The sequence below is a fragment of the Quercus suber genome, unplaced genomic scaffold, assembly GCF_002906115.3.
Source record: "Quercus suber isolate HL8 unplaced genomic scaffold, Cork oak 2.0 scaffold_11, whole genome shotgun sequence".
NCBI classification, from domain to species: Eukaryota; Viridiplantae; Streptophyta; class Magnoliopsida; order Fagales; family Fagaceae; genus Quercus; species Quercus suber.
This window is the reverse complement of record NW_027069477.1, coordinates 247,752-271,786: the sequence shown is the minus strand read 5'-3', so window position 1 is coordinate 271,786 and position 24,035 is coordinate 247,752. Positions and strand designations below refer to the sequence as shown.

General features: G+C 36.0%; 2 protein-coding genes and 1 long non-coding RNA gene across 3 annotated transcripts; 2 read left to right on the top strand and 1 right to left on the bottom strand.

Moving 5' to 3' along the window:
• The first annotated feature begins 3,823 nt into the window (after positions 1-3,823).
• Positions 3,824-5,644, top strand: LOC136069695 (ethanolamine-phosphate cytidylyltransferase-like). The gene is made up of 3 exons (XM_065778475.1): positions 3,824-4,429; positions 4,543-4,778; positions 5,403-5,644. Exons 1-3 carry the CDS (start codon positions 4,098-4,100, stop codon positions 5,627-5,629), a joined length of 795 nt encoding a protein of 264 aa, XP_065634547.1. The 5' UTR covers positions 3,824-4,097; the 3' UTR covers positions 5,630-5,644.
• A 1,167-nt stretch (positions 5,645-6,811) lies between these two features.
• LOC136069960 (uncharacterized) lies at positions 6,812-7,465 on the top strand. Its single transcript, XM_065779135.1, has one exon. The coding sequence runs from the start codon at positions 6,812-6,814 to the stop codon at positions 7,463-7,465; it is 654 nt and encodes a 217-aa protein (XP_065635207.1).
• Positions 7,466-7,575: 110 nt separating this feature from the next.
• On the bottom strand, positions 7,576-10,990 carry LOC136069698 (uncharacterized). Its single transcript, XR_010630936.1, has 2 exons — positions 10,574-10,990; positions 7,576-10,107 (listed from the first exon to the last, which is right to left on the bottom strand). It is a non-coding gene; the product is annotated as an uncharacterized LOC136069698 (long non-coding RNA).
• Between the last annotated feature and the right edge of the window lie 13,045 nt (positions 10,991-24,035).

Here is a 24,035-nt window from a genome sequence, read left to right as displayed (position 1 = left end):
AAAATAGTATATAGATGTATTTATGGCAGCAAAATAGTAGAATTTCAGAGTGAGAGAGTATGAGAGTAGAGTTTAGAAGAGTTATGGTGTGTTATATGTAATGGTGTAGTAAGTATGTATGAGATTGTGTAAGAGAAGTGAAGAAAGAGATGTTTAGAGATATGAGCAGCAAGATATATGCATTTTCAAAATATGGAGAGTGAGATGTCGAGTATAAGAGAGTAATAGTATTGTAGTGTGTTTAGCAAAGTTGCTGGGATTTTCTGCTGGGATTTTCTGCTGGGATTGTATGAAGGCTTATGAATGACATTTATGAGCTAAGGGCTGAAGAGTTTAGTTCCTAATTTAAAAACTAAAAACCCAGAAGCTCAGTACTTCATTAAGAGCTTCAGAAGATCATTCAAGGGAGAAAGAATAGGGAAGCTTATGAGAGAGTTTCCCTCCATTGGTGTTCCCTTTGAGGTGTTGATGAAGGGTTCCCTTAATAGCTGAGTTTAAGAGGATATTTTAACAAAGAATATCAGCCAAAATCTGTTCCAGCTATTAGGAAAAAATGGTATATCTAGCTTTAAGGTATTCTTACTATTTCGGGTAAGAGCTGCTGGGGAAAAAGTAGTAGAAAATGAGAGTATTTTAGCAAGAGAAATGTAATTTCAATAGTAGGTTTTGATTTTAGCCAAATGAGAAAAAATCAGTAATGCTCAGGCTACTGGGTCAGCTGTCACAACTGTTCTGAAAAAGGCTGTCTCATCTGTCAGGAAAAACTGTAACAACTATCATGAAAAAGCTGTCCTAGTTGTTAGAAAAAGCTGTGACAACTATCATGAGATAGCTGTTTACTTTGGGCAGAAACCAATGAGGTCAGATGGGTCATTTTAGACTGCTGGAGAGGCCATTTCAAGGATTTTGCTGAAAAATGGTAAGATCTCTTTGAAGGGTATCTTGCTATTTTGGGTATAACAGCTAGTTGTTGGGATTTCAGCATTAAATTGCTGATGATATCACTCCCAGCCAGGTGTCAAGTGCTGAATACATTGCTGGAGTTTAGCTGAAAATGCTTCTCTTTTCGGGTGTTTGTGTTTTTGGTGTAAGGTTCCATTACAACAAATTTCTAGCAAGTAATAGAAGGATTAATTGAAAGTTAATGAAGTTTTAGAGATTTAGTTAAGGTCTTACTGTGTTGTGATATAAACTTGGTGAGCAAGAAAAGTATTTAATGTTCTGCTTTGGCAGCTGGCAGAGAAATATATGGTCTGATTGTGGCAGACAGTAGCTGGGTATAAGAGATATCATGAATATTTTGTATAGAGAGAGATAAAAGATAGTCAATTAGATTAGGCTATGTGTTTGAGCTGGATTTTAGCTGAAAGAAGTAATAAGATTTATGTAGAATAATATAACAAAGTTTCTAAATTTGTTTAGCAACAGCTGGGGATTGAATGAACAGTTATCTTCCCAGTAGTTAGATGGTTGGAGATATTGAGTATTTGTCACATGATGAATATCAAGTTTTAGGAAAAGAACAATGGGAAATTTTACCATTTTAAGTGTTATGTGATAAGAGATGCTTACCATATGTTACTCGCTACACACGAACTCGTCAGAATTCAGGGAGTTGGAGAAGACACGCTAAGCAACACGTCTCTTTTATTAACTTTAAACCGCTGGAGTTTTACTGAACATACCTCTTGGTCCTCCAAACCACGACTCCCAAAGTTTCCCTAAAGAGACTTATGAGCTTGAATTATAAGCCGAAGATGAGATGACGTACCTCGAGTTTTGTTGTCATTTTGTATAAATATGGGCTCTTGTTGAAGAAGCCGCTTGCCATGAGTGTAAGAAAGGTAATATGGGCCGTGAGTTTAAGAGAGGTAATATGGGCCGTGAGTTTTGATTCATTGCTTAAGCCCGATTCATATGTTGATATTGATGATGTCGTGGGGTTATGATCCCAATTGATGAAAAGGAAATGTGGACCATAAATCCGCCTCTTGAAGTAAGGATCTCGCAGGTCATGTGAGCCTAATCCATGTAATTAAATAACATATGAGCTTATTTTGGGTTTTAAATAGATTTACCCAAAAAATCAATAATATGTTGATGTGGCATGGGTTGCCAATGAAGTAAGGTCACGTGGGCAGAAAAAATGGTCCTCAACAATTACAAAGTCAATTCTTGATGCTACAACATCTTCCTCTTAGTTTCTTGATCCCTCTCTCCTATTTCATCTTCCTTCTTTTATATTCTATTTTTTTTTCATCTTTTTCCTCCACGTGCATGCCAGATGTCTGGTGTTGATACTTGTCTCATCAGTCACCTCCCATATGTCTTCATGTAGTAGCTATAAGGTTGAAAATCACTGTTTAAGTATCACTTCCACATTAATGCGGCCAGAGAGTTAGTTGTAGTGCATTTAATGCAGTGGTAGCAGCTTTCTCCTTAGATATTTTTAGGACTCCTCCCTGTTTGATGTCTCTACGATGCTTATCCGTATCAACAGAACTTCTTAGAACGTTACCTTGGGCGACAGACCATCTCTTCGAACCTAACCTCGGCTATGGCTAGTCGAGGATGTATTTATCCTTAGCCTACCCTCTTGAGCCCTTACAACCAAAATCAACCTCTTTATTTATTAACACAATTTCTTTTGACTAAGCTTTTCCCAGATTTCCCCTTCTCGGACAACCTTTCGTCCTTGGCTAAGGCCAAATGCCCAAAATGTAAATAGGTAATGAACCCTTGGGCCTAATGCACCTACAGCTTTTGTATGACAATTTAGGGTTTTTTTATGAGAGGCTTCGGCCTAACTTTGATTTATATATACAATTTTAATTTGTTTCCTTTGAGGGATTGATTTAGGGCCTGATTGGTAGGAGAATTTTTGTTTTTGTTTTCAAAACAATATAAAAACAATTTTTAAAAAATTGAACTTGAAACTAGTTTTTAGATAATAATTTTTATATTTTACGTGTTTGGCTCTTATTTTTAAGAACAATTTTCAAAATACTAAAAAAAAAAAAATTTGTTTGGGAGACCATTTCTATTTTTGAGATTTAAAAAAAAAAATTACAAAAAGTGCGTAGAATCTGTAGATTACTTTTTTATTTTATTTTATTTTTTATGGATAATGATAAGGGAACAGAGCTCATCATGAATTTCTTTTATTTATTATAATGATAAGTCTTAAATTTAAAGGGTGAGAATTTTTTTTTTTTTTTTTGTGATAAAGATAAGTTTTTAATTTAAAGGATAAAAGAGTTTGAATAAATATGTGAGATCTACTGTTTTCAATTTATTTACAACTATGTCATTAAAAATATTTTTTGTATCTTGAAAATATCCCTTAGCCATTTTTAAAATCTTGTTCTAAACCAGGAAATTATAATACAATTTTTTTAAAATTTTATTTAGAAAATATTAAACAAATAATAAATTCAAGTATGAGACCCACCATTTTATGGATTGTAAAATAAAAAACTATATTTAAATACTCTTAGCCAAACAACCCTTATATATCTAATTAAATGCATCTTTTATAAATGTGAGTTTCAGTTAATTTAATTGGTAGAATATTTAATAGTTGAATGAGATATTTGAAATTCAATATTTATCTAAAAAAAGAGAAAAAAAAAAAAAAAAAAAACAAAACAAAAAAGGGTGTGAGTTGAGTGAAATTTGGTGCGGTGCGGGTAGAAGCGGTTGAAAGTAACGCGGCGAATCATATCCATAAACAAAAATAAAAATGAAAAAAGAGGGCGCGAGTGAGAGGCACGGCAGGATGGGGTGACCAAAATCGTAATTGCAAAATTCTTTAACCTAAGCACTGGAGGGACCGTCTAGGCAGAGGCAGAGGCAGAGGCAGAGGTAGTAGCAGTAAAGTAAAAGAGCGAGCAAGCGAGCGAGGCAAACAAAAACAAATGCGGTAGAATATATAGAACCCAATCTTGGAATAGAATATATTATACAGGCTACAAAAAGGAGATGCAAAGGGTGATATAAAGATAATAGGAGGAATTGAAGTAGTAGAGAGTGAAGAAGAAGTGATTCATTTGGTGTTGTGTTGTGTTGTGTTGGCGTGCAAATAAAGTAGCAGTGATATGGGGGTTTCGGATGAGGAAAAGGCACGGAGTACGGCGAGGTTTCTGGCTACGATCTTAATCGGAGGTGTGGTTGTAGGGGTGTCGCTATTGGGTCTATTATCGAAGCTTCATTTTCCTTTTCCTTCAAGTCTGAGTAGCTCTAATGATAAGAAAAAGAAGAAAGGGTGCGTTAGGGTGTACATGGATGGTTGTTTCGACATGATGCACTATGGCCACTGCAATGCCCTCCGTCAGGCTCGTGCCCTTGGCGATCAATTGGTCGTTGGTGTTGTCAGTGACGCCGAAATCATTGCCAACAAAGGCCCTCCTGTTACCCCTCTCAAAGAAAGGTCCTTTTTTTATTTATAAATATATATTACTTACTATTACACTAATCCATTTCTCTCTCTTTATCTTTATCTTTATCTTTAATTTCTTTGTTTTTATTTTTTATATATTTTAGGATGATTATGGTTAACGGTGTGAAGTGGGTTGACGAGGTTATCCCTGATGCCCCTTATGCCATCACTGAAGATTTCATGAAGAAGCTGTTTGACGAGTACAACATTGATTTTATCATTCATGGAGACGACCCTTGTGTCCTTCCTGATGGTACTGATGCTTATGCTCTTGCCAAGAAGGCTGGTCGCTACAAGCAAATTAAGCGCACTGAAGGAGTCTCCAGCACTGACATTGTTGGTTAGTTAGTTAGTTAGATTGTATTCCCCATTCTTTCTCTAACAGGTCAGGATTTGTATCACTACTAGTACTGAATATCAAATTAGAGATTTTATAAAACAGATACAAATGGCCTAATTAACTGCAATTGGTCTGTACTCCCAAACCAAAAAATGCTACTTACTTGGCATCAGCCCCCATGGAACTTTTAGTCTTAGGCCCTTTAGAGCTAACCATGCTAGGCAGTCTCTTTGGTTAGAAGTGGTGGTAGCAGCAATGTGGTGATCAGCGAGTGTTAGTGTGCTGTACATTCTTTATTTAATCTTTTGGTCTCTTGCCTATTACTATTTTATTTACTGGTTAGAAGTTTCGTTTTGTTTTTTTACTTTTTATATCTAAACGCTTTGCGATTTTTATCTGGTCTGTTGTTAAACCAAAAAAAAGAAAAGAAAAGAAAAGAAAACTTTTTCTTTTATTGATTCATGCTCACTAAAGGAGCATTTCTTGATATAGATGTCTCATCCAATCTCCGCATAAAATATGTGTTTTGAATTTTTGTTTCAAATGACTGGTTGCTTTGCCCTATGCTTGATACTGTTGGATTTATTACTTCTAAAATTTGTTATCTGATAACTTTGTTTACAGGTCGTATGCTTCTCTGTGTACGAGAGAGACCCATTAGTGACAGTCACAATCATTCTTCCTTGCAAAGGCAGTTCAGCCATGGTCACAGCCAGAAATTCGAAGATGGTGGATCTGGAAGTGGAACTCGTGTGTCTCATTTTCTGCCAACATCTCGCAGAATTGTTCAATTTTCAAATGGGAAGGTATGTTCTGTGTGTGTGTGTGTGGTGAATATTTGGTCTTTATGATGGGCATATGGGTTTACTACCTTCGGACCTATTCACTTACATGATTTCAGCTTGTTTACTTTCAACAAATTAAGTTTGCATCTTGGTGCTTGCTTCTCTGGAGCAGTTGGAGGATTGAGGTTTTGAACATGAAGAATCTACTCTTGTTAAGCCATTTTCTAAATTGTGATAGGTTCTTCTCTAATTCTTGAGAGCCCGGTTTGGCTGTTAAAGTTGGGTGCTACCCATGAAAGTAATCAGCTTCTCACTAATGAAACCTTTAAGCACCACATTGATGTTATTATTAATATTTTTTATTGTTAAGTTAAACTCTCATATGGTTGGTCTTGAACTCACCCTCCATATTGCTCTTACAAGGGAAGGAGGTATCATTTGAGTTAGAGCTTAATGGCAGCACTTTTTTTGATGTTATTATTAACTCAAGCTGCCCGTGGGGTCCAAGTACTCTGTTATGGATAAACTTCTTACTGGTTGACAGGCTTAGGATCTAATGGTTGTGGTTTTGGGCTCAAATCAAGTTTAGTATTCAAAGAAATGAAAACTTTAATGAAAATGGACCTGATTGAATCTTAACTTGTACAAAACATGCCTAAAACTGAGAAGATCTCTAAAGAAGATACTGTAATGCTATTTGGAATACTTTTCCCTTATGAATAATGTGGTGCATTTGGAACAAGAGAAATGCTCAGAGTTTTGAAGGTTGCAAGGATTTGTTATTGGAATTGATGTTTCTGTTTTTACTCTCTTTGGGAATGAATGGCTGCCACAAATTGTTTCCTCTTTCTCAAACTTGTTGGAGTTTATAGATCTTTTAAATTATAGAAACTAGAGTTTCTTTTTTAAGTGTTTCTCTTGTATGTATATATGTTGCGCCTATTTTTTGTGCTACTTTTAATATATATACTTAAGTCATTAAAAAAGACTTCTTGTGGGGGCCAGATAGGTCAAGAATATAAATTTCATTTGGTTTATTGGAATTTAATTTGTTTCCCATTTTGTCATAGAGTGAAGCTTTGGTCAGATTAATGGTGTGGGGACTCTCCTCTTAAATTGACCTATTTGGCTGTGTATGGGATTGCCTCCAATAAAGGGGCATCAGTGGCCTCTTCTTTGGAACGATTAGGGAGTGAGGATCGGAGAAGCTGGGATGTTCGTTTAATTCGGAGACCAAATGATTGGGAAATGGGTGATGTGGATGCATTTCTTCGTACTTTGGGCTCTAATTTACCTTCAACTGAGAATGGAGACCATATGCGATGGAAGTTGATGAATAATGGGAATTTTGATATCCGCTCGTTTTATAATAAGTTAAGAGGACCCGTGCCCATTATTTTTCCTTGGAAAAGTGTTTGGAAGGTTAAGGCCCCTCGGCGTGTTTCCTTCTTTGTGTGGACTGCTGTATGGGATAAAATCCTTACAGGGGATAATCTGAGGGGTAGAGGGCTGGACTTTGTTGATTGGTGCATTACGTATCGTTGTAATGGTGAAACGGTGGATCATTTGCTATTACATTGTGGTAATGCTTACCGGTTGTGGAGTTTGGTGTTTAGATCTTTTGGAATTTCTTGGGTCTTGCCAAGATCTGTAGCGGATACTCTCTTTGGTTGGTGGAATTGGTTTGGGAAGCATTCGTCTAGTATTTGGAATTTAGCTCCGCTATGCTTAATGTGGTGTTTGTGGAGGGAGCGAAATAGGAGGACGTTTGAGGACATGGAGAGTTCCATTGATCAGCTTTTGGCTTCTTTCAGTGGCTCCCTTTTTGATTGGTCTAGGGCTTGGGGACTCACCTCTAGTGATTTTCTCCCTATGTTCCTTAGCTCCCTTCTTTGTAACTAGTATCTTTTCTTTCTATTTTTTTTTTTCATTTTTTCTGTACCTTTTACCCCTGCCTTATGTATTTTTTGCATGAGGTAGTTTTTTGAATATACATCTTTATTACTTAAAAAAAAAAAAAAAAAATCACTTAGTAGAGTCAATTTTTTAAAGCATCAAGCTGTAGTAGAATATTAATTTGAATTACCCAAAGAAAGTTCCAGCAAAAGTTTTTCAATAGGATTTTCTGGAAAATGGATCGATGAGTCTTGAGATTATTAAAGACTCCACAAACAAAAAAAAAATAAAGAAGAGAGAAATGACTAACCTTCCTAAAGCAATAGGATTATACTAGATAATACAGTTATTATGACTCTTAAAATTTCAAAACCTACAAAATCCAGCTCAAGAATTCATTTGAATTTTACTAATCATCATATGGCCGACCCTAACTAATTTGTTGAGGATCCATAGTCAACCCAAAAATTTTGGGACTGAGGCTTGCTGTTGTTGTTTACATTATCGTGTGTATACTCTAAGTCCGCCTATGTCAGTGTTTAGTGTCCCAAATTCTGTACGCAGCCAATCTCAAACCTCGTGGAAGAAGGGCTGAGGTAGGTTGATAGCCAGTGTAAAAGTTAGTTACTTTATATAAATAAATCCCTCACAGATATGGGTTAGGGAATCCCTTACTAGTGACATGCTGACTTTGACCTTAAGTGCAGTGAGGAGGAAAGGGTAAACTAGAGCATTTTCTGTAGGCATCATGCTACATACATTGACATGCAAGTGCAGTAAAAATTGGGCAAATATTTTGAAACTGTAATGGACAGGTGTGGGGTGGAAGATAATTAACATAGGCACTTATAGGATCTTTAAGTGAGAAATTGATGGAAATAGCAGATACATGGCCAAGAGCAAAATTAACATACTTCACCTATAAGATAAAAAGTGGGTATGTGAGAAATCTAGAGAACCAAGTGAATAGCATACAAAATTTTGATATTTAAGGAAGACAAAAAAATGTTTAGTAGCCTCCTTTTTCCAAAGTGGAACTCCCTAAATCTTTCTCACAAAGCAATAAGTCTCATATCATAATAAAAGGATTCTAACATTGCTTTTGCATATATCTATAAATAATAATAATAAAAAAAATGCTTTTGCATATAAATGAATCACTTTTCCACTTTGCCTTTCATTCTTGAGGAGCAAATGTCACACATCAAAGCTTTAAATGGCAACCGAAAAAAAGAACGTCTTTATACCACTAACCAATAGCATCTATTAAATCTACCGTGGCACAAACTTGGCTTTTTAACAAATGAGCCTAAAGAAGGAGCTTAGGTTGGTCATTTAGCTTAATGAACAACCCATGTATGAGCTTTGTCTTAGGCTCTAAGCTGCTCAGTGAGTATTTTCATTTGTAGCCCTAACTAATATATAACCAACTATACTTTAAGGTAAAGACTATTATTGTTAAGAAGCAACATGTTTATAAAAATGTAACGTGTTCATAAATAAGCGAAGGTAAAATAAGAATGTTAAGATAGCTGAGTGGAAACCTAGGACAATAAGATAAAACATGAAGTTATCCATTCAAAGGTGAGGGTGGCTGAGGAAGAATCACATAAGATGATTTCGCCATGTGCAACGAAGACCAACTAATACACCAGTGAAAATAATCAACTTAACTCAATTCATTGGAGTGAATAGATGTAAAAGATTGTCAATTATTATATAGGTAGAAGTAGAAAAGAATAATATGTAAAATTGGGTGGCAACAGAGTATGTTCTTAAAAGATAGAGCAGAAAAAAATAAAATATATGATTGACCCCAGTTAATTGATGAAAATCCATTATCTAATTGGGACTAAGGATTAGTTGAGTTGACTTCCATAGAATGTGTCATATTCTATGTAGTTAGATTCTTTATCTGATTTAATTCTTGATAAACTTGACCTAATGTAAACCAAAGTCCAAGTCTTTTTGCTTCACAATCCAACTATATTCAAAGAAAAAGCAAATTTAATAGTAGGATATGTGTGAAATAAGATGTATAGAAGGTCCTACACACTCCACAACAAAGTACCTGAGGAAGGGGCAGTGTGGCAATGAGATCAATAAAGAAGTCAGATCTAATATACCTCCGTGCAATCTTCTTTGGATCCATGACAAGTTCACCCCTCCCAAACACTCGGGAGCTAGGTGCAACATAAGCAGTCCTGAATTTTATAATCACATGCAACAAATAAAATATATCTGCAACAGTTCGGAAACAGGTCACAATAATTCGCAAATGGAAGTCTGTCTTCACGCATGAAGAGTCAGTATTTCCTCCAAGAGAGGGCAAGAAAAAATATAATGGATCAACAAAAAGCGCCACTAAGCATGAAAAAATGAAAACCCGGTTCCATTGCAGCACAATCTTGCTACCCGGGTCAAGAATTCTCTTACGCCAAGGCTCGTGATCCTCTGGAAACACCTTAAAATTCCCATTTCTGAAAGTTTCATTATATCTATTTCTTCCCCCCACCATTACATTATCAGGTTTTAGCAATGAAGATGTTGGAACCTTATATGCAGATGATGACCTTTCTAGCTGTGATGGTTCCGTTCTTCCCAATCCCCATGAAGACTCGTTATTTTTTTTCCCATCAGAACAAAACCTACAACAGTTTAGGCCCAACAAAATTATTGTCATACAATGCACAAAAGCTCAAATTTTTAACTGAATACACCTCAAAAAAAAAAAAAAAAACCCCTATTTTCATATTTTATGTGGCTTTGGCTTCAGATAACTCAAAATCCACTATGATTAAGCCCATAACATATATAAAACTGTATCAAGGTCCAGCTGACAGAGAGTTTAAAACTTCTCTAAAACACTAAACATAATTAAATCAGTTAGTTTGAGTAGTTCACAAATTATCTTAGCCAAAATAGAGCATTTGAAGAATGAGTTAAGGTGCCCAAAATCCATATAACCAAAAGCTGAGCTCATCTAAGCTATATATATAGTAGTATTGAAGGCCCTATTTCAATAGAAGTTGTGTCTCAGCAACCCCCAAAACTAAAATTTTACAGAAACAAACAAAACCCAGAAGATGAAATAAAGAAAGGAACACTTATTACCTGACTAGCTTTTCCTTCTTCAGTTCCATGCCAAGAAGAAGTATAAAGCTGAAATCTGATCCTCTAAAACCCAACTCTCTAAAAAAAACAAAATCTGCGCTCAGTGAGCTAGAGTTGCAGAGTATTATTGTAGAATAGAGTGAAGGTAAAGGAAATCAGAGATGGGTTTGATAGGGAGATGAAGATCAAAAGGTAGTCAGGGACTCACGAGTAGTTTATAATTTATTGGGGCAGTTGTAAATGTGTTCAGACAAGAATGAACAACATCTTCTTTTTTTTTTTTTTTTTTTTGGGGTTAAGTTTCAGACAAGAATAAGATCAAACAAACCAAACAGAACATAAGTCAACAAATGTTGACCCACGAAACAGCCAGGAAATGATTTCATCAATTCTTAGTTTGTCTTCAGTCCAGTCCATGTTAAAACTGTTATTTATTTATTTATTTATTATTATTTTTTTCCTGTTTTCTAAAATTTGGGGGTGTACTTGTTGGACTCATGTTATTTGAGCAGCACGTCAAGAGTCAAGACTTGGATTTTATTTTTATTTATTTTTTGGTTGGGTATCGTATGTATGTATTTTATGAATCCAAAATTAAGGGGAATAACATGGGTCAAGGAATAAACTCAATGTCTTTTCTATTAAAACACTTTGTGTATATTATATATAAAGTAGCATATTTAACCACATTATAGATCACAAAATTAAATTCTCACTAATAAACGAGTTCAATTGTTTGTCAAATTGTAAGGATGCGCTATGCGTTTAGTTTTCCGTAGTATGAGAGTTCATAGGTCATGCTTACAAAGTTGCACATTTAAACTTTAATGTAGCATGGACTGGAAGTTATGTGCACTGAATGTATCAACTTATTTTTTCTAAGAAAGAATTATTTTATTAAAATACGTTAAAAAGCTTATGGTACATTGATATTACGATAAAATGCTTTTTAAACGCTAAATGTATCGCTGCAACATGGTCAACATGTGAGAGTACAAGACAAACAAAAATTTAAAGATCAAATGTGAAAAAAAAAAAAAAAAAAAAAAACCCTAACAAGGTTCTGCGAGTATCTTCAAATTTCTAATCATTTTATTCTTTACTTATTGTCATCTAATTTTGAATCAATATACACACTATTAAGCTATATTCTAGTACATACTTTATAAGGAAAGATAGCTAACAATAACATTAGTAGTGAACTTAAAAAGAGAATTATTAACGGATGCTTTTAAAGGTATTGATTTAAAAACTATTTTTAAAAATATTTTAGGAGAAAATAATAAATCAATTAATTTTTTTGACAGCTTTTTATATTTTCCATTAAAGTGATGTCAAAATTTTCCTAATATAGTTTATTAACAATTGTTCTAAGGGTATTTAAAAAAAAATCAATATTATTTGTTTAGTTATTACTGAAATACACCTTAATTTACAGTATCTACTACATTGTTATTAAACAAATATACGTAGTTTCTTATCAATTATACATTCTTTTGTTCTTTTGGGCAATGGGTCATGTAGTTTACCATTGATACTCTATTTCATTGGTAACTTAGAACATTCTCACACAATATACACTCAACTAACTTAATTTAATATCAATTTAGGTTACCACATCACATGCATGAGCAAAGGCAGCTATCTGCATCAATGCTCATCTACAAAACACCTAGAACTCAAACATCTATTTTTGGACCATGTGTATTATCAATATCTAATATGTAATTTACAAATAAATAATGAGTGTTTTCATCTTATTATTAAGATTCTCATAATATACTTTAGTCGCCATCCAAACTAATAACCTTATTATAATTCCAAGTTAAGTAACCATGTTGCAACCCAAAGACATTTTAACTCAAGTAGCCTTTTCCTCATTCGTTTACCAAAGCAACCACACATATAAGGTCGTTAAAGATTTAAGCAACTTCACCAATATTTGATCAAGTTTGGCCCAAACAACTAGTGATCATGCTTTAGGTTTTACAAAAACCTAGCTATTGTAATCAAATTTTTTTAGCATTATATTTTTAGGAAAATATGTTTGCTCCCTTCACAAAGCATACCATGGACATTCTTAAGGTTATATAATTGGTTTCCTAATTTAATTCTCATGAGAAATTCTAAAAAATTGAACACTGTCTATTGGCATAACAATATCTAAATCCTTTACTTTTGCACTTCAAAAAATATAACATTCTCTCTAGAATGCAACTAGGAAACTAGTCATATAGTAAAATTCTCTTTTCTTAGATTGTATTTAAGACCAAAACCATATAACTTTTTTTTATTTTTTTATTATTCAAACAATTGATGTAATTTTCATTATCCATCAATGAAGGAATACTTTTTATTTTTTATTATTATTTTTTATATATATAGGTTTTCTTAATTTTTCTTATTTAATTAAATTAAGTGATGACTCCATTATAAAGCTATTAGATTATGGGTAAAACAATATCAATAGTTAAATATCCACCTTCAACTCTTTACTTGTTAAGAAAAAGAAATATGACAAATTTTAGCTACAAAATTGGTTGTAACCTTAGGTTACAACCTTACTCAATATTATTAGCATTATTGCATATATGTTTCGAAAATCTAACCGTTAAATTGCATATTCTTTACGCTCTTAATACACGTGTTAAATTTTGTGCCAATCGAATATTATTTACAATATAATGTATAAGATTATATTTTATAAATAATTTTAAACTACAGAAACTTTTAATTTAAACAATTTATTGATAACATAGTTATTGATATTTAATTTTCTAGAAATTTTATAAGCACGGAGGATATAAAAAGAAAATATAATCCAATGGTAGATTTGTCAAAATTCATCTTCAATAAAAAGATATTGAGTAAGGTTGTAGTCTTAAACTACAATCAATGTTATAGATAAACTTTATTCAAAGAAATATTATATTTTGATAAATAAAAAAAGCAAAAAAAAAAAAAAAAAAAAAAAAAAAAAAGAAGAGAGAGAGAGAGAGAGAGAGAGGTCCTTAGAGTTGCAGTTTTCACCAAGTGTTAAGAAGAACAAGAATATATTTAAATCATTAAAATTTTAAAATATTATTCTAATAAAAAGTTATTGAGTGGTATAATATTAATAAAAAGTTATTGAGTACACTTAATTAGTTCAGCAAATTAGCACTTTTTGATATCTTCGACTTCCAGGGTTCCTATCCTCCTCCACCTTACTATTGAATTATCAAAAAAGAAATTTTTTTTGCCCAATTTAATATTCCACTGATTAAGGACATAATTCATGGCTGCTTTTGTACTTGTTATTTGCAAGCTTTGTTGATTTCGTATACTATAGCCCGGTAACGACATATGATACTTTTAGAATAAACTTGTGATGGAAATCTCTGATTCAAGCATAAGAAGTTAGGATAATATTTATGATAAATTGCAAATTACGCCCCTAACGTTTGAGGTTTTTTAGATTTTACATCCCAAAATTTTAGAACTTGAATTTTACACCTTGAAGTTTAGTTTCATTAGCAATTTACTTCTTGCAGTTAGTATCTACTGTTAACTGACACGTCGCTATGCTGACATGTTTTATTTTTTGCCAAATCAGCCTTAAAACTACTTTCAATGAAAAATAAAAGCTGACCTAGCATACACAAAACTAAAAGCCTAAAACTACACCGTTTTAGCCTAACTTCTAAAATCCCAAATCAAGGCAACTCCCTCCCACCTCGCACGGCAGAGATCCATGCTGAACACACAACAAAACAGGTCCACAGCAATAGCCACATTGGCGGTCAAAGTAGCAGCCACAACGGCGGCCTCAATGAGAACTCTCTCTCTCCTCTCATGCTCTATTTCTCTTTCTTTGACAGATTTTTGAACCCACAACAATTATTTATTTCTTTTAAATGGAAGAATTGTTGTATTGGCTAAGGCTGAATGTCTAAAAAAGGTTGTAAAAGCTAAAAATAGTGGAAACAAATTAAAAAGGGAGAAAGTGATTTACCTATACAAATTCTGCATTTTCTGATTTGTTGGCGTCAAAGCACTAGCCCATTGCTGAAGCTTACTTATTTCTCTTGATTCCTTAGATATGGATTGTTCTGAATATTGCAAATATATATATATATATATATATGACATGTTTAATTAACAATTTATATGACAAGCTGTACAAAAGTCTTGCTTCTTTTAGAAGCGTGGTAGTTTTTGTATTATTATCATTCACTTTTCTTTTTAACAGACCTTCATACTCTTTAGTTCACTTGACTTGATTGTTCAAATCTAATGGGTTTCACTGAAGAAGTTTAACCTGAACTGGTTTCTTTGTAGATTTGTTGCTATGATACTCACTGTGGCTACCGCTGTGGTTGCTGCTGTGACCACCGCTGTGGCTGCTGCTATGGAGCTATTCACGATGGGTCTCTGCTGTGCGAGGTGGGAGGGGGCTTCCTTTGTGAGTTTTGGTTTGGGATTTTAGAAGTTAGGCTAAAACAGTGAAGTTTTAGGCTTTTAGTTTTGTGCATGACAGGTCAGCTTTTATCTTTCATTGAAACTGCATTGTTTTGAGACTGATTTGACAAAAATAAAACATGTTAGCATGGTAATGTGTCAGTTAATAGTAGAAACTAATAGTGGAGGTTGAATTGCTAATGGAATCAAACTTCAAGTGTAAAATTTAAGTTCTGAAATTTTGGAGTGTAAAATTTAAACAATCCCAAACATGAGGGGTGTAATTTGCCGGTAATGTGCAGTTTATAATAGTGAATCTTATTTTTTAAATTTTTGATAGCATCCTTTGATATCTGTATGAAAAAACAAAAACTAACAAACAAAGATTAGAGTTCCTCTCTCTACTTATTGTAACAATTATCAATTGGTTGGTGTAATCTTCCCCGTGTAATCATTCTAATATGTATTTTCTTTAGTTTGGTTTCTAGACCTACAAATCATGTTAAACTATGTGTGATTAGATTAATTAAAGTTTATCGTTATTTTGGACAAATAAATCCACTAACAAATAAAACTTGATTTAATTAGGTTTCAAATATATATATTCTAACAAATTCTAATTGAATTTGGTATGTTCTTTTATGCTTCAAAATTATGGGACATGATCCAGTTGCATGTCTAAAATAATAGTCATGGGACATGACCCAGTTGCATCAAAATTATTTTTGGTTAATATTTTAAAATTCCCACCATTAGATTATGCGTTCTCCTTCTTCTTAATATGCATGTTAAATTTTGTATTAATTGGATATTATTTGTTATTCAATCCATAAACTCATGATTTGTCTATAATTTTAATATACAAAAATCTTGAAATTTAAAAATATTATTGATGAGATATTTACTAATATTTGATCATCATAAGATTTTGCTAGCATGAAATGTACATGGAGAAAATGTAATTTTATAGTGGATTTGTCAAAACACAAATTCAATACAAAATTATTGAGTAGTGTATGTGTAAGGATGCAATTTGAGTCCTAAGCCCAAATGATAAAAAGATTTAGGCCCAAAGAGCCCAATATAATGAATTTGTAGAGAGTGGGTTGGAAAACTAGGTTCTAACGAGTTAAGTTGCAATTATAATGGATCCAAATCACAATAAAGTAAAAGAAGACTGGTTTTATCTAAATAAAATCGTCATTGGCATAGTCCAAGGAGATTAACTATTGTGTGTATTACTTGAAGTCGGTTACAAATACAGTTCTTATTGATAAATGTTTCATTTTCAATCCTCCGATCCTCTGCCCATAGCGTCTTCTTTCCATTTTATACTATCCTCCTTCTTCATCTCTACCCTCCACGTGTAGACTAGATTGCTGGTGTTGATCTTTGTCCCATCTACACCTTCTTGAAGACTTTGCGGAGTAGCTGTAAGGCTGAAAGATACTGTTCATGTATCACTTTTTCATTAATGCGGCTAGAGAGTTAGGTGCAGAGCATTTAATGCGGTGGTAACAACTTTCCCTTTAGATATTTCATGGCCTTCCTTTGTCCTGTTCCTTCTTTATACTTATCCTCATCACTGGAATCATCCGGAACATTGCTCTTGATGTCAGATTGTACCTTTTGACCTCAGCTTTACCTAGTCGAGGAAGCATTCATCTTCAGATTACTTCCTTGGAACATAATGCCTAAATCCCTTCCTTTATTTATTAGGGTTGATCTTTATCACATGTTTATCCATCCTCGGACTTATGAGGTGTCCTCGGACTAGGCCCCCGGCCTAATACATTCTACTGGGCCTAATATCCCTACAATAGCCCTTTGAAATTCACCTCTTTTGCTCCTCAGGCGAAAAAAAGGATTTTGATGTCGCCACAACCATTCTGCCCTTATCATACATCATTCCTGATTGCGTAGATGCCTTTTTAATTGCCCAAAGCATACTCCTGACGCTTCGATATATGAGACGCACCCTCATTAAATTTTAATGGCTCCATGCTTCCCACGTTCTATGGCGCGATGCAGATCTAACGGCTGAGGATTTTGCTAGAACCTGGGCGGGAATTTTCCCGCTTGTAACTTTTTTTTTGATATAAATACTACCCGAATCAATCATTCATCTTACTTTAGCGTTCATACGTTGAAACTTTGCACCCATAAATTGAACCTTTGCACTCATAAATACCAAGAGCTAGTCTGAGGAGAGTTTCCCATTTCACGTAAGTCTTCACAAATCTTTTTATTTATCTTTTCCTCTACTTTTCTTTTCTCAGTCTTTTTCTCCTCGACTTTTCTTCCTCCTCTTTATCTTATTAGTATCTCCAAATCTCTCTTAGGAATGGGTAGATTCGTATGTTTGGTAGACTCCACAGAGAATATAGAGAATTTTAGATCTCGGTATAGTATTCCGCCAAGAGTGTCAATTAGGTATTGTAAGGAAGGGGAGTGGCATGAGAGAAGCCAAAAAGGAGAAGTGGTCATCCCAATTATTGCCTTTATAGAGGGAGGGATGAGGTTCCCCATAGGTACTGTCACTAGGGATTACCTTAGGGCTCACAGATTAGCTCCCATCCAATGCGCCCCAAACATGTTTAAGATTTTAGGTAGCGTCAATGCCCTCAATGAGAAAATGGGTTTAGGCCTTACCCATCATGATGTCAACTGGGTCTATAACCTCCACCACCTAAAGGGGCAGGGGTATTACTTAAAATCTAGGTACCTCGAGGTCAGGCTCATCTAATGCCTCCCCGATTCCAACAAAGGCCTAAATAAGGACTTCCTAATCATTTCTAAGGAGTGGCACGATGGCCTCCCTTGCCCAACGAGAGAGGGGACACCAGGTGAGGCTTTAGGCCTAGGTTGATTATTTCAAAGTCATCCCAATCCCCTTTTCTTGAGTTTGTGTTTGTATATGAGTTTTCCTTTGATTTGTGCTGTTTTTTGTTGACAATGTTTTTTATTTTTTATTTTTTATTTTTTATTTTTTTTGTTTTTTGTTTTTCCTAATGGTTTTGCATATAAGAACGCTGCTGTTCCCAGCTTCAATCTTGTCAACCAGCCGAGTTTAGACAAGATATTGAAGGCCAAGGTGTTTGTCCATAGCGACAGTCAGCTCAGAGCGGCACATCTAATTCTCAGCTACAGCCCATATCCAAAAGCTTTCAAGCGCCGAAATGCATAATCAAAGCAAAGGACCCTCATCTACATAGGATAAGTGTTGCCGTTCCGGGTTTTCTCACCTCCGGTCCTATCCCAAAAGGCATTCTTACCACCAATCCTATACCAGAAGGCATACCAAAGGTAGCCCTGCCACTGCAGCATACAACTAGAGAGACCACTTCTTCTCATCTTGTTGCCAAAGAAAAGAAGGAAGAAGAGAGAAAAGGAGAAGAAGAAAAAGAAGAAGAGGTAGTTGAAGTGTCTACCTTTAAGGACGAGTTTGCCATCTTCAACCTGCTTCCATCCCCAAAGCCTCAAATCAGTGATTCTAGCCACCTTCCTTTGGTCTAAGTAAGCAGCACCCAAGAAGACACCACCGTTCCTGAAGAAATGGGGATTTAGCGCAAGCCGAGATCAACTCTCCAAGAGCTGTTGGAATCCTAACTTGGGGGGAACATACCAGGAAAGACAGCCCTGACCAGGCTTCCCATCCCCCCACCCACCCATCCTCTTCGGTCTGATCCTGTCGACTATAAAAGGAAAAGGGAGCAGAAGGACGAAGAGGTGGTGGAGATAGGAAAAAGCCACCCCTCTCGGGGAAAAGCCAGAGTGGGGCAAACAGGGGTCAATAAGAGAAGTGATTCTCAAGTCGGACCTCTGTCTTGGGCTCCCACTCCAATGCTTGATGGAGCTCTTCTGCTTGCCAATGCCTCTATCAAGGCCTAGCAGCAAGGGAAGGCCGGCTACGTGGCTGACGCAGTGGAGCAGGCACTGCTACTCCCTAAGGACATGGTTGACCTAAGGTCCATGAGGAGGTAGGAGGTCTTCCTCAGTCTGAAAAGGAAGCTCGTGATGGTAAGTCTTTCAATTAGCTTAGCTTAGCTTAGCCTTTTTTTTTTTTTTTACCATGTTTCTTTGGGAAGTTTTCCTCCTTTAATCCAAGAAAGACTCACTGGGGGAGAGTCCTTGATCTAGGCCTGTAACTGCCATCTTCTTCCTCACTAGAAGAAGAAACAAACCTTGAAGGAGTTTTCCTTCCTCGTTCACGGCACAACTTCCTTCGCAAATGATTAATCTCTAGCTGCATGTTTCTAACATTCTCTTCATGAGAGTCGTGACTCCCACCCCGAGACTGGTTCCTACTAGTATGGGTAGTGTGCACACTTCCCTCTCGGTCCTTTCTTTGTTCAAGATTACGGAAGTGATCATGACGCTGAGACCTCATAGATTCTGCTTGGTTCGGACTTGAACCTACCATAGTTGAATGATAGACTCAACACACACAGAATTTTCAACAGACGGTGCCACTTGTAAGGATGTAATTTGAGTCCTAAGCCCAAATGATAAAAGGATTTAGGCCCAAAGAGCTTAATACAATGAATTTGAAGAGAGTGGGTTGGAAAATTAGGTTCTAACGAGTTGGGTTGCAATTGTAATGGATCCAGATCACAATAAAGTAAAAGAAGACTGATTTTATCTAAAGAAAATTGTCCTCGACAAGTCTGAGGAGATCAGTATTGTGTATATTACTTGAAGTCGGTTACAAATAAGTTCTTATTGATATAATGTTTTCAATCCTCCGATCCTTTGCCCTTAGGGTCTTCTTTCCATTTTATACTATCCTCCTCCTTCATCTCTACCCTTCATGTATAGACTAGATTGTTGGTATTAATCCTTGTCCCATTAGCACATTCTTGAAGTATTTGGGGAGTAGTTGTAAGGCTGAAAGATACTGTTCAGGTATCGCTTCTTCATTAATGTGGCTAGAAAGTTAGCTGTAGAACATTTAATGGGTGGTAGCAGCTTTCCCTTTAGATATTTCATGGCCTCCCTTTGTCCAGTTCCTTCTTAATACTTATCCTTATCACTGGAATCGTCTAGANCCTTGGAAGGCTGTTCAAGCCACATTCTGGGCAGAGGAGATAACAAATTTCTGGCATCAGCATATGAAAGAAGAGGAAGGAAAGCACAATGCGGCCATGGAGGCCTTTAGTCTAGCCGAGAAAGAATAAACGAGATGAAGAATAAACTGTCCGAGGTATAGAGGGACAAAAATAGTGCAGAGGCTGCCTTGGACAGTGCTAAGAGGTAGGCTAAAGGTCAGCAGGTGCTTTTTTGTCAGGCCGAGGATTAGTTGGCTGCCTCCAAAGGATAGATCACCGCTCTAAAGAAGAAGCTAGAGGAGGCGAAGGCAAGGGACCAAGCCAAGCAAGAAGGCTATGATATGGGTGTGGCAGAGACTGAGGAGGCCCTCAGGGTTGAGGTGGTATGTATAAACTACTGCCTCCAAAGGTGGAATGTGGCCGTTAATCAGGCTGGGGTTGAGGCCTCTTCTGCACTTAGGAGAGCAGAGAATGTATACTACCCTCCTGCTATCCACGCACCAGGCTCAGCTAATTCCAAGTTGACACCTCCTCCAAGGTGGCAGAACTTGTGAAGGGTAGCCTGGCCAAGGTCCCTCATTCCTTTGGCAACCCATCCAAGGAGGCTCAGCAGCATAGAGTTGTTGAAAAAGAAGCTAATGCTGACAAGGGAGTGCTCCCTGATGCCACCAAGCCCCTAGCTGTTCCCCAAGATCCACTTAAAGAGAAAGAGGTGCCTTCTACAATGGAGGCAGTTCTAGCAACTCTCCCATTGCCTACCAAGGGTGACCTCAAAAGCAAAGACTCAAGATCTTCAGAGGCAGCACTCTCCCAATCTACCAAGGGTCCACCAAAAGAGAAAATTGTAATAAAGAAGAAGTAGTTTAGAGTAGTAGTTTTTAGTTAGTTTAGTTTTTTTTTTTTTTTTGTTCTCATTTCCAAAACTTGTAATTCAGTTTGATCTTTTGTAAGCAATTTGCCTTTTTCTAAGGCTGAGATCAATGAAAATTATAAGTTTTTCTTTCGTATTTGTGATGTTTATATTGATCTTAACATAGTTTCTATTTTATCTAACACTTAACTAACATGGAAATAAGATATAGCTCCACTTAGTTATCTACACAAGTGGCAGCACAGTTACTGCACCTCATATGAGTGGCAACAGAACAAATTAAGCCTACTAAATCCATGATCTCAATAAAGTGTAACCTTAATTTCAAAAACATACATAATGGTAGAGCAAACATCCATATCAGATTCCCTCCTAGTTCTCCACTTATCAATAAGTCTAAGGAACTGGGGGTGATAATCAATTCTTAAATAGATCATAAATATTCTTTCAAATGCTTTAAGTGATGTTCATGAGTGTCTATTTAATTATGTCACTACAACAAAGATCTTTGCCATTCAGCATGGCTGGCTCAGTTTGATACTTAAATAAATAATAGGAAGTAGTAACTTATTCAAGATAGGTGGTTCGAGGAACTAGATATAACTTAGGTTTTGTTTGATACTTAGGAAAACTATCATGAAGTATTAATTTACCTAAAGTAGGGGGTCTGAGGAACCAGATATAACTTTGGTTTTGTTTAATACTTAGAAAAATAGTCAAAAGATATCAATTTACCCAAGGTATGTGGTCGAGGACCTAGGCATGACCAATGTTCTGTTTGATACTTAGATAGAGGTCAGGAAGTATTAATTTACCCAGTGTATGTGGTTCGAAGAGCTAGACATATTTAAGGTTCTATTTAATACTTAGATAGGTAACTTAAAATATCAATTTACCTAAGGTATGTGGTCCGAGGAGCCAGACATAATCAATGTTCTGTTTGATACTTAGGAAAATAATAGGAAGTATTAATTTATCCAAAGCATGTGGTCCGAGGAGCCAGTCATAGCTAAGGTTTTGTTTAACACTTAGAAAAATAGCTTAAAATATCAATTTACTCAAAGTATGTGCTATGAGAAGTCAAGCATGACCAATGTCAGGAAGTATTAATTTACCAAGAGTATGTGGTTCGAGGAGTCAGGTATAACTAAGGTTTTATTTAACATTTAGAAAAATAGCTTAAAATATCAATTTACCCAAAGTATGTGGTCCGAGGAGTTAGGCATGACCGAGGTTTTGTTTGATACTTAGATAGATGTTAGGAAGTATTAATTTACCCAGAGTATGTGGTCCGAAGAGTCAGGCATAGCTAAGGTTTTGTTTAATACTTAGATAGGTAACTTAAAATATCAATTTACCCAAGGTATGTGGTTCGAGGAGTTAGGCATGACCAAGGTTTTGTTTGATATTCGAACAAATAGTAGGACGCATGACGCATAATGTAATAAACCTACATATGGTAAAGAAAACTTTTATTAATAATAATACATTTTCAGGTTGTTTACATTCCAGGGCGTGGTACAACCTTTTCATTTAGATCTTCAAGATAATATGCACCTATTCCAGCCATTGATGTGATGCGATATGGCGCTTCCTAGTTGGGCCCTAACTTTCCTTAGGCTGAGTTCTTGGCAGTACCTAAAACCTTTCTTAATACCAGGTCTCCAAGCGCTAGTGGCCTTGACCTTACATTTGAGTAGTACCCCTGCTTGAGCTTATGTTGATAGTACGCCAACTGAACCATAGTATTTTCCCTTCGCTCTTTAATTAAATCTAAACTCTTCTTTAATAGCCCAGCATTGCTGTTCGGAGTAAAAGAGCTTGTCCTCAGCGTTAGAAATCCTATCTCTAGAGGAATCACAGTCTCGGCCCCATAAGTCATTGAAAAGGGCGTTTCCCTAGTGGACTTGCGAAGTGTAGTCTAATATGTCCAAAGGACGTGTGGCAACTCTTCCACCCATTTTTCCTTAGTGTCATTCAACCTCTTTTTAAGTCCACTTACTATGACCTTATTGATAGCTTCGGCCTGCCTATTCTCTCGTGGGTATGCCAAGGTGGAATATCTATTTGTGGAATATCTATTTGTTATGCCTAGGTCATAGTAATACCTCCTGAAGGCTTTGCTATCAAACTGAAGACCATTGTCCGAGATGAGTGTACAAGGGATTCCAAATTGAGTGACAATATTCTTCCAGATAAATCTCTTGGCATCCATATCCCTTATAGTTGCTAGGGGTTTAGCTTCAACCCATTTGGTGAAGTAATCCATGCCAACCAGCAACCATCTCTTATTTTCTGCTGCATTAGGGAAGGGTCTTACAATATCCAAGCCTCATTGAGCAAAAGGCCAAGGGCTGGACAGTGGCTTAAGGACACCTCTTGGTTAGTGAATGTTTGGGGCAAATCTTTGGCATTAGTCGTATTTCTTCACATACTCTTATGCTTCCTTCTGTATATTTGGCCACAAATATACCTGAGTAATGGACCTATGTGCACAAGATTTGCCTCCAGGTAGCTTCCACGAAATCCTTCTATCAACTCTTCTAGGAGTAGTTTAACTGCTTCAGGGTGTATGCATATCAGATATGGTCCAGAAAAAGAGCGTTTGTACAACTTTTGGTCCTTGAATAACCAAAACCGAGGAGCCTTTCGCCATACTTGTCGCCTCGAACTTACCTTTGAACAAGATGTCTTCCTTAAGGAATAGCACAATAGAGTCCATCCAACTAGGACCCACCTTAATCTGATGAATATGAACCACGTTTCTCCCTATTTCAATAGGTTTACACAAGTCTTCCACAAGGATCACCCGAGATAAACTTTGTGCCGAGGAGGTCGCGAGCGTGGCAAGAGAGTTAGCATGTATATTTCTACTTCTAGGGATTTGCGATAAATTAAAAGACTCAAACCTTGACTGTAAGTGTCTAACTTGGTTTAAAGATTCCTGCATTCTGAGATCTCTAGCTTCCAACTCTCTCCCTACCTGGTCTACAACCAATCTCGAATCTGAAAACATCTCCATTGCCTTTCCTCCCATTCTTAGAACCATAATCATCCCTATCAATAGAGCCTCATACTCGGCCTCATTATTATTGGCCGAGAA